Here is a 10270-nt window from a genome sequence, read left to right as displayed (position 1 = left end):
TTTTGGTACTTCTCATTCATTTATGTGAAATGATGTTCGTGCGTTGAAACTGTTAATTTTGTTTGTATGTAGTAGAACATTTATAATGTTATCTCTAAGGTTACCGCAAAACTATTTGAAACAATCTCCATGGTGGATGAAGTGTTAATAACTTTTTCAGTCATCATTGCAAAGGAAACCATGATACATGTGTCAATAACTTTCTAACTAGATCGAAGGAGCATGACTACAAAATTATTTCAAAAACTAGTCACGATTGGAAACAGCTCCTAGTTTTGTCATTCCTTTGCAGAGTGTGGGTTTCAAAAAACTATCCAGTGACAACTACATCTTCTCCGCCACCAAGGACAACACTTTATTTTTCACAACAGGACCCAACATGTATGTCGTTTGCGCGACATGATAGCTCCTATGGAGGCTTACATAAGATAACGGTTGGCCCAAACCCAACCAAATGCAGCAGCAAGGAAAGTGATACTCGCTAGAAAAACATAGCAGTGACAAGTGTAAGACACACATAGAATATCTGAGGTTCAATTGAATGGAACACACATGGTTAAGAAAGATTGTTGGTTTTCTCTTCTCTACCTCATGGATGTCTAATGTGGCCCACATACCTTCTATATCTAAATAGCTATCCCTCATTAACATATTTTTCTCAACATGCAACCATACCAACTTAGCATTTAACATGTATAGAAAAGACTCACCTCAACATGCAACCATGCATAAGAAGCCACCACATCATGAAAATATGTATGAGAATCTGCATTGTATTATGATATTTATATTATGTACTAATCAAACACAATAAACCATATGTATTTTCAACTTTAGTTTTAATAGTATTGTTTCAATATTCATGTTCTATACAAAAAATTATCATTGAAATATATTGCAATACATTCCCCAACAACGTGTGGGGTATCATCTAGTACACAAAGTTTCTACCCCATACGAGGTACAACAACGATTCATACACATTGTTGGGTTAATATCCTCCATATGGTGGTTTGTTGGGAGCCCAACTTCAGCCCACAAGTCCAATACATGTGAATCATTAATTTCTGTTGCATCTAGTGACTGAGATGCCTTACAAAAATGTAAAGACTGAGATGATGTCTTTATAGAAGTGGAAGAAGAAATCCATAGCCTCCTGCAGTGGTATGTGAGAGAAGGACGCGAATGCCACTGTGAGAGGATGAGAAAACACAAAAGAAAAACCACAACCCATAAGAAAGGAGAAAAGAAGATATGTTATTTTTTTAATATTTTATGGCACCAAAGCAGACTGCCCTCAAGTTGGCGATCAGAGGCTAGTGTATTTCAGTTAAAGAACATGGTGCATAGGCAAACAACGATAGATTAAGGTGGAATACGTTTGGTTTGTTGATAACTCACTGTTCTCTATCCACTAAAACTAGATGATATCCCACATGTTGTTGCAGGAATGTTTTGCAATATACTTTAATCGAGATTTGGTTGATGAAACGAGAACTAAAAATATTTATCAAATATAAATAGCACATTAGAATAGAAATTTTCATGCATGTTTGCATGTTGAGATGAACATTTTCTATGCATATGATTGCCTATTGAGGTGGCCTACTTGCAATATGTTAGTGGGGACAACTATTTGGATGCAGAAGATTTGTGTTGTTTGCTTAATTTGGTGATTCAACAGAGACGAGCTGATTATAGAACAACCAAAGTTTACAATGCCTCTCTTTGGTTAATTGTCTTTTGTAGTTGTTTGCATTGTTGTCGGCGGGCAACGTGATGAGAGTGTTGTAAATCTCTTGATATTCCAAAGAGCCTATTGATTTTCAGTCGAAGCCGAGTCCGCCAGTCGGCCTACGACCATGATTTCTCACTCTTAATCTTGAGATTTTTTTTCTAGTTGGTAAATCTCTACCACTTATGGGTGTGATTGTGATTTTTCGCTGCTATATTGGATAAAGTTACTCTCAAGGTTTCACAAAAAAGAAAAAATTGCTCTCAAGGTTCATAACATGTTAGGAGAGTAATTTATGCCTAGCTTTTGTCCTTTAGGCCCCCCTGCTTCGCAATGAAAACATAGGAATGCAAAACACATGAATGGAATGTCATGTGCATGCAAATCCTATCGGATTTGAGTTTATTTGATGACTACATAAAAAACAAAGAATTATTTTCAAGAAATTAGAGCGGATGTTAGATTAACCATGAAATGTAGTATAAACGGTTATGTATAAACATTTCCAAATTGCTATAGGATCGACACCTACTAATCAAACAACCAACATATAATTTTTTTTCTAAGAATTTCATTCCTTCAATTTGTTTTATGAAATTCCTTTTTTTAAAAGCATCAGACACAAGCGCTCATACACACACATAAACTCACCCCATGAAGGCACGCACGCACGTCTCCTCCTACTAAAAGCGCATCGCCGGAAATCCTCAAATAAATTCAGGAATAATGCGAGCACCAAGATTTGAACCCTGACTGGTTAGTATACCCCTGTCCACCTAACCATCTTAACCACAGGTTGGTTGGCTATGAAATTCGTTTTTTAATAGAAAAGGCCTCATGAACATGTTCGGGCATGATCCTAAAAAAAAAGCAACCATCGGGCAAGTGTACATCCCATGAGCGCGCCGAGCCCAACGTGCGACTGCATCGCGACGTGGATAGCGCCGCCGGACCCGGGGGACAACGACGGTGCGCCGCCGTGACCGGACGCGGGCCATCCAACTGGCTGCCCCGCCTCGATTGCGCGCCAGAATTCTCCATCCGACCGCCGTCTCTGGATCCTACGAGAAGACGAACACGACAACCTCACCAACACCCTCACGAAACCACCGGAGAAATCCCAAACTGCAGCGATCTCTCATCCACATGAGCACCGCGTCAGTGTGTCACCGTGACCTCAAGCTATTTAAACACGGAATGAATTGCCGTACTACGTTCCCTCCAAAACCCGTGAGCAACAGGCAACAGCACCACACTCTGTCACATTTTGCTCGCTCAGTTGCCACTAGCCAATTGGTAGCCTGGTCGATCAGTAACAGTAAGCTTGGCATGTCGCCCACGGCCATGTCGCTGACGACGACGAGCCACCTGTCCGTCTGCAAGGCGCAGGACGTCGCCAAGCAGGCGCCGCAGAGGCGGGCCTCTCCCGCCAAGACCACGCCCCGGTCGCCAGACGCCGCCGGGCTCCTCGGCAGGCGGGGGCTGCTCCGGTGCGCCGGCCTGGGCCTCGGGTTCGGGCTCGCCGTGGCAAGGCCGGCACGGGCTGATCAACCGCCGGTGCTGGCGCCGGAGGAGCTGACATCGAACCGGATGTCCTACTCCAGGTTCCTGGAGTACCTCAACGCTGGCGCGGTCAAGAAGGTGGACCTGTTCCAGAACGGCACGGTGGCCGTCGCCGAGGTGGACGAGCCGGCGCTGGCGAGGGCGCGCCGCGTCAAGGTGCAGCTCCCGGGGCTCCCCGCCGAGCTGGTCCGGCAGATGCGGGAGAAAGGCGTCGACTTGGCGGCCGAGCCGGTGGAGCCCAACGTCGGGCTGGACGTCCTCGGCCTCCTGCTTAACCTCGGCTTCCCGCTCCTCTTCCTCGCCTCGCTCTTCCTGCGGTCGTCGGGGGGCATGAACACGCCCGGCGGCGGGCCGAGCCTGCCCTTCGGGCTCGGCCGGTCCAAGGCCAACTTCCAGATGGAGCCCAACACGGGCGTCACGTTCGACGACATCGCCGGCGTGGACGAGGCGAAGCAGGACTTCCAGGAGATCGTGCAGTTCCTCAAGTTCCCGGACAAGTTCACGGCGGTGGGGGCGAGGATCCCCAGGGGGGTTCTGCTGGTGGGCCCGCCGGGGACGGGGAAGACGCTGCTGGCCAAGGCGATCGCGGGCGAGGCCGGCGTGCCCTTCTTCTCGCTGTCCGGGTCGGAGTTCATCGAGATGTTCGTGGGCGTGGGCGCGTCGCGGGTGCGGGACCTCTTCAACAAGGCCAAGGACAGCGCGCCGTGCCTGGTGTTCATCGACGAGATCGACGCCGTCGGCCGGCAGCGCGGCACGGGCATCGGCGGGGGCAACGACGAGCGCGAGCAGACGCTGAACCAGCTGCTCACCGAGATGGACGGTTTCCGCGGCGACAGCGGCGTCATCGTCATTGCCGCCACGAACCGGCCGGAGATCCTCGACGCCGCGCTGCTCCGCCCGGGCCGCTTCGACCGGCAGGTGTCCGTGGGGCTGCCCGACGTGCGCGGCCGCGAGGAGATCCTCAGGGTGCACAGCGCCAACAAGAAGCTGGACCCCGGCGTGTCCCTCGGCGTGGTGGCCATGCGCACGCCCGGGTTCAGCGGCGCCGACCTCGCCAACCTCATGAACGAGGCCGCCATCCTCGCCGGCCGCCGCGGCAAGGACCGCGTCTCCGTCAAGGAGATCGACGACTCCATCGACCGCATCGTCGCTGGCCTCGAGGGCACCAGCATGACCGACGGCAAGAGCAAGATGCTCGTCGCCTACCACGAGATCGGCCACGCCGTCTGCGCGTAAGCACACATGCACCATCCCTCTTCTCGTTTGACACCATTATTTCTCTCGATTGCACTAAAGACTGATGGATTCAACTGCAGGACGTTGACGCCGGGGCACGACGCGGTGCAGAAGGTGACGCTGATCCCGCGGGGGCAGGCGCGAGGCCTGACGTGGTTCCTGCCGGGCGAGGACCCGACGCTGGTGTCCAAGCGGCAGATCTTCGCGAGGATCGTCGGCGGGCTGGGCGGCCGGGCCGCGGAGGAGGTGATCTTCGGCGAGCCGGAGGTGACGACGGGCGCGGCGGGGGACCTGCAGCAGGTGACGCAGGTGGCGCGGCAGATGGTGACCACGTTCGGCATGTCGGAGATCGGGCCGTGGGCGCTGACGGACCAGGCGGCGCAGAGCGGGGACGTGGTGCTGCGGATGCTGGCCAGGAACTCCATGTCGGAGAAGCTCGCCGCCGACATCGACAGGACGGTGAAGGCCATCGTCGACGAAGCTTACGAGGTCGCCAAGGCGCACGTCAGGAGGACGCGGCCCGCCATCGACCAGCTGGTCGACGTGCTCATGGAGAAGGAGACGCTCACCGGCGATGAGTTCAGGGCGATCCTGTCGGAGTACGTCGACATCGCCAGAGAGCAGAGGGACACGGCCGCGAGGACGGACATGGTCACTGCTTGAAACTTCACAGCAGTAGAATTGTGTATTGCAGGCTGTGGGACGATAGCATATATAGCGTGATGTAAATATGAATGTATATATGGTGCCTCACATCACATGCTTGATAGAACTAGTACTAGTAATTTTTGTCATACAAGCAGGTGTTTAGCTCAATTCTTCTGCCATCATAACTGAAATGCACAAGACTCTAATAAAACATTTGTAACTGAAGAAACACTTGGGCTATGTATGCGAGACGTTCTGCGTCAATAGTACTTGGATGCATCCCCAGGTTCAAGAGCCAAGAGTCGTCTCTTTTTGTAGCTGGCCTTGAAGCAGGCCTGCCTAAGCCTCTTCGTCTTCTCCTCGAGCTCAACGTACGGCTTCTGCTCCAGGAGCCGCCTCTCCTGCTCCAGCATCTCCACCATCGCCCTCAGCTGCCCGTCCTCGTTCGCCTTGCCTGCCTCCTGCAGGACCTGCAACCATGACCGACATCGCAGAGCATTTACATGGTGAAACGGATGTGAATTTCTAGCAGATTCAGAATCAGAGATAGGAAAACTAGTATGGATAAAAGAGGGGACCTCGACGTCGTTGATGAGGGCCTGCAAACTCTTCAGCTTGCGATGCGGCCACCGGGGAATCCCAAGCTCTCTGCACCTCTTCTTCAGGACGGTGAGCCCGACGTTCAGCTCTCGAGCCGCCTGCGTGATCGGCATGTAGAAGTACTGCGACACGAGCTCGAACGTCAGCACCCTCTCTGATCTGACGCAGTCTGTTCTCATGGCGTTGGATGCTGCTCCGTTCTCCTCGCCATAACACACTAGTGGCAGCCCCTTCCCACTCTCTTCTGTGTTGTTATCAGATTGCTCAATAGCCTCCCAGCACCTCAGCAGATCATCATCAAAGCTTGTATCCAGCTCGCCTGTGTCGCAAGGAACGAGACAGGGAGCTGCATGCGAGCTCTACAACTTCAGAAAGTAGCACTAAAATCAAATACTCCAGAAGTTGCTCTGCATAACGTACCTTGTAGACTGCTGCTCTGCGCGACAGCGGGGCCGATAGAGCACAAGGGTTGGCAGCCGTAGCTCGGGAAGGGTAGACTGCAGAGGAGCGCCTCCTCTTCAAGCAGGTAACTATCATGCCAAACACATGGCCCATAAGGCCAGAAGCTGGTGCATGAAAAGAAGAACTGGATCAACTTAGCAATAACAAAGGCACTACTTTCTGATGTACGCCTGTCCACTGTCTTTGTCAAACCATATGATGTATGAAATCAGAGAAAAAAAGATACCTTTGTTCTCCATTGGAATCCATTCTTTCTAGAGAGATCTAGAACGTGGGCTGCCAAATACTCTTATGGGAGACGGAAGGAGTATATATGGAGCGGATGAAAGGCAAACCCAGCTCTTAAATGCTTGTATCACTAGGAAGATGGAAACGGCTAATAATGTTGAGAATCATGCAAGGAATTAATTCAAAGAGTGGCTAATGGATCGGGAGTTACAGAAAAGGGAGTAAATACTGTGATTGGGTTGCGTGGTAATTAATAATTAGTTTTGGTAATGGCGGAACATGCCTGGGGGTTCGTGCACTGAGTATGGCTAATCAAAACTTTTCGGCTAGAGTCTGCATGTTTTGTTTTCCAGAGATAATATTTATACTTCTTGGAACTGTAAGACTTTCATCACCCACCCATTCCATTTTTTAATTATCCATTGCCTATAGAGTAACATTTAATCGAATTGATATTCATGAAACTTGTTTTCGCTCCTGTTCGGCTTTAAACTATCTAGGAATACTCTGTACTCCACTCGTCCTACCTTAATCAGTCAGAAAAACGAAAGATAAGCCTAACACTGTAGAGTTTTGGCCAAAAATACCCATTTATTAGTTCATTGCTTGAGATGTTCATGGAATAGTTTTGGACCATTTGGTTGATAAATCAAGATTTCATCAAATTCCAACAGACAATTAGGAAAGGGTGTTTGTTCATTCATCTAGATGGTGGATTACAGCAATAGTATTTTCGAAAAAAAAAGATTATAGCAATAGTATAGCACTCCCTCCCCAAATTCTAAAGTGTATCTGGTTTTGGAAAAAGAAATCCCTTATAGTAGACAGCCACCCCGTATTTCACCTTGCTTTTCCAGATGTGAAACAACACTTAAAGTTTATCAAAACACATGTGTACCAGATAAGTGGGAGTAATACAAACTCACTTGAGTTGCCTGGCTCATCCCCATGTTTCTTGGCTTGTGCAACTCCCGCCTTACAAAGCCAGCAAAATAAGCCCACTGTCGAAAAAATAAATCATTTAAATAGTCTACTTTAGCTGTTCATGCATCAACTCACATTTTTTTGATTATTTTGATTAGGAGATTGCACACAGATCAACAAATGTAACAGATGGCTATAAGAGCTCAATTAACAGAGTTTGTAAATTAGCTGAGTTGGGAAGGGTACAAACAGTACATGAATGAGATATGTACAAGTCAAGAAGAATCAAAGGCAGAAAACATGTCTTTGTTTCTACACTGCAAAATCCTTTTCTTTGTTGCATATAAATATTACAACAATCTCACCGTGCCGTCTAGCTCCAATCTCTAGATGACATGTCAAAACATTCTAGGACTAAATATATTTCCTGGATAAAGGGATGGGAGGTATCTCCTGCGTTGAAGACATGCACCTTGTCGTGCAAATCAATCCAGCTGTACCCAGGATGCTTGTGAACACCTTTCCGTTCCATCTCTTCCCTTGCCACAGATGCACTTCCCCACCTTCCCTCACGAGCATGTAAGTTATGAATCAGAACATATGGAGCAGAACTCTCAGGATCAATCTTGGATAGTGCCTTTGCAGCCATGTGAGCCAGTGGTTCATTCTTCTTCGCAGTACATGCTCCGAGGAAAGATCCCCACACAGATCGGTCTGGAGTAATTGGCATGCTATTGATTACCTCCAATGCATCGTCAAGCTTACCATGTCGACCTATGAGATTGACGAGTGCTGAGTAGTGCTCAATCCTAGCAGCAATGCCATACTCATGGACCATGGTGTGGAAAACCCTCCATCCTTCGGACACAAGGCCAGCATTTCCACATGCACTCAAAAGAGAAATGAAAGTTATGTGCGTTGGCATAACCCCGGCTCTCCTCATTTCTTCGAACAGCTGCAAGGCTTCTGTTGCACGACCATGGTGTTCATAACCTCCAATCAGTGCATTCCAAGACACTAAACATTTTTGCGTATGCATCTGATTGAAGATGGCTTCCGCATCAGTTATTGCCCCACCTCTGGAGTACATTGTTATAAGGGCATTGCTAATTGCAGTATCTGGCAGAAACGACTTCTCAATAAGTTGGTGGAGCTGAGCTCCAAGGGGCAACATAGGGATCGACGCACATGCTGCTAGAACTGAAGAGAAGGTGTGCCGATCAGGCATCCCACCAACTTCTAGCATCTTTGAAAATAGCTCAATTGTACCATCATAGTCCCCATTTTGTTCATAACCTGATATCATTGTATTCCAGGAGATGATTGCACGCTCTGGCATCCTATCAAAAAATCCACGGGCATGCTCAACCTCTCCTATCTGTGTGAATCCTCGTATGATTAAATTCCAAGACACCATATCAGGGTCTGGCATTTCCCAAAACAGCTTCTCTGCTTCCTGCATATTGGACACCTTGGCATACCCAGCAACCATAGTGTTCCACGATTCCAAGTTCTTAGCCGGCATCTCATCAAACAGCATCCTAGCTGAGCAAACATCTCCAGTTCTGGTATAGCACATCATCATTGTGTTCCATGACACAACATTTCTCTGAAACACCCTCATATTGCTCATCTGGTGCTGATTCTGACCTCTGGGTATCATATCAAATAATCTTCTGGCATCGTCCACCCTCCCAACTTGCCCGTACGCAGCGATGAGTGTGTTGTAAGCATCAACAGCCTTGTCCATATCTGTCACCATCAAGCGCTTTGTCAACAGCTCCTCTGCCTCATGCAACCGGCCATTCTTGGCTAACCCAGACACCAGTGTGCCCAGCGACGCAGAGTCCTTCACAGGCATCGCATTGAACATGTCGAGGGCCTTGCTCACCTGACCAGCAGCAAAGAGCCCGGTGACCATCGTGTTCCAAGAAGTGACGCCCCTCTGCGGCATCTCGTCGAACAGCTTCCCAGCCTCGCCCATGAGCCCGCGGCGCACATATGCGCTGAGGAGGGTGTTCCACGTGACGCCGTCGCGCTGTGGCATTTCGTCGAACAGGCGGCGCGCGGCGGCGAGGTGATGGGAGTGCGACGAGCGGGAGTAGGCGGCGAGGAGAGTGTTCCATGACACAACGTCCCGGACGGGCATGGAGGCGAAAAAGGCGCTGGCAGCGCTTACGTCGCTGCGGCGGGCTAGCGCCGCTAAGAGCGAGTTCCAGGTCACGACGTCGCGGACTGGGAGAGCGTCGAAGAGGCGCCAGGCTGCGGCGAGGCGGCCGCGGCGGAGAAGAGCCGCGAGGGAGCGGTTGTGTTGCCGGACCAGCTCGCCGGTGGGGGGTGCAACCGTAGCCGCGGCCGCGGCCGCGGACGCCGCGCGGCGGTGGGCGACGCCTGAGATGGGAGGCGGCCATCTCCGCATCAGGATTCAAAGGATCCGGCGGTCTGGGACCTGGGTACTTTGGGTTCAGGTGTGCGCTTTTCCGGTGACGTTGAGGTGGTTTGGTCAGACCAAAACTCACAGGCTATGATTAGAAATGTTTTTATTACACAAACCCGTTAATATGACTTTTGTGTTCCATGACCCACTTTACTCATCTACTCCCTCCGTTCCCAAATATAAGTATTTCTAGAGATTCCAACAAATGACTACGTATGGAGCAAAGTGAGTAAATCTACACTCTAAAATATGTTTATATACATCTGTATGTTGTAGTCTATTTGAAATGTCTAAAAAGACTTACATTTAGGAACGGATGGAGTATCTTTTTGTTAGGTATAAAGGTGATTTTTTTTTCTGAAAGAAGGTAACCCGGCCTCTGCATCTGGACTATGCATACAACCATATATTATTAATAGTGCAAAACTCAGCAGCCG

At 49.4% G+C, this 10270-nt stretch overlaps 2 protein-coding genes across 6 annotated transcripts; one reads left to right on the top strand and one right to left on the bottom strand.

Moving 5' to 3' along the window:
- The first annotated feature begins 2965 nt into the window (after positions 1–2965).
- LOC123159943 (ATP-dependent zinc metalloprotease FTSH 6, chloroplastic) lies at positions 2966–5367 on the top strand. The gene is made up of 2 exons (XM_044577750.1): positions 2966–4530; positions 4615–5367. The coding sequence occupies exons 1-2, from the start codon at positions 3065–3067 to the stop codon at positions 5195–5197; spliced, it is 2049 nt and encodes a 682-aa protein (XP_044433685.1). The 5' UTR covers positions 2966–3064; the 3' UTR covers positions 5198–5367.
- A 523-nt stretch (positions 5368–5890) lies between these two features.
- On the bottom strand, positions 5891–9909 carry LOC123159941 (pentatricopeptide repeat-containing protein At1g62260, mitochondrial). Of its 5 annotated transcripts, XR_006479927.1 has the most exons (4): positions 7869–9909; positions 7399–7473; positions 6203–6348; positions 5891–6128 (listed from the first exon to the last, which is right to left on the bottom strand). XR_006479927.1 is itself a non-coding variant. In XM_044577749.1 (3 exons), exons 1-3 carry the CDS (start codon positions 9813–9815, stop codon positions 6600–6602), a joined length of 2025 nt encoding a protein of 674 aa, XP_044433684.1. In that variant the 5' UTR covers positions 9816–9909; the 3' UTR covers positions 6214–6599. The 5 variants fall into 5 exon arrangements, 3 of the variants coding, with proteins under 3 accessions (XP_044433682.1, XP_044433684.1, XP_044433683.1); XR_006479928.1 differs by lacking the exon at positions 5891–6128 and having other exon boundaries at positions 6214–6602; positions 7762–9909; XM_044577749.1 differs by lacking the exon at positions 5891–6128 and having other exon boundaries at positions 6214–6602.
- Between the last annotated feature and the right edge of the window lie 361 nt (positions 9910–10270).

Source organism: Triticum aestivum, chromosome 7B (assembly GCF_018294505.1).
Source record: "Triticum aestivum cultivar Chinese Spring chromosome 7B, IWGSC CS RefSeq v2.1, whole genome shotgun sequence".
Lineage (NCBI taxonomy): Eukaryota > Viridiplantae > Streptophyta > Magnoliopsida > Poales > Poaceae > Triticum > Triticum aestivum.
This window is presented reverse-complemented; position numbering and strand designations above follow the sequence as displayed.

What these genes read in the sequence shown, in the direction of transcription:
- LOC123159943 (XM_044577750.1), top strand. Translation starts at nt 3,065, where the DNA reads ATGTCGCCCACGGCCATGTCGCTGACGACGACGAGCCACCTGTCCGTC. An exon ending in ATCGGCCACGCCGTCTGCGC is followed by an intron (nt 4,531 to 4,614) that starts GTAAGCACACAT and finishes ATTCAACTGCAG; the next exon opens with GACGTTGACGCCGGGGCACG.
- LOC123159941 (XM_044577747.1), bottom strand. Translation starts at nt 9,815, where the DNA reads ATGCGGAGATGGCCGCCTCCCATCTCAGGCGTCGCCCACCGCCGCGCG. An exon ending in GGATTGATTTGCACGACAAG is followed by an intron (nt 7,474 to 7,868) that starts GTGCATGTCTTC and finishes TTTTTTCGACAG; the next exon opens with TGGGCTTATTTTGCTGGCTT.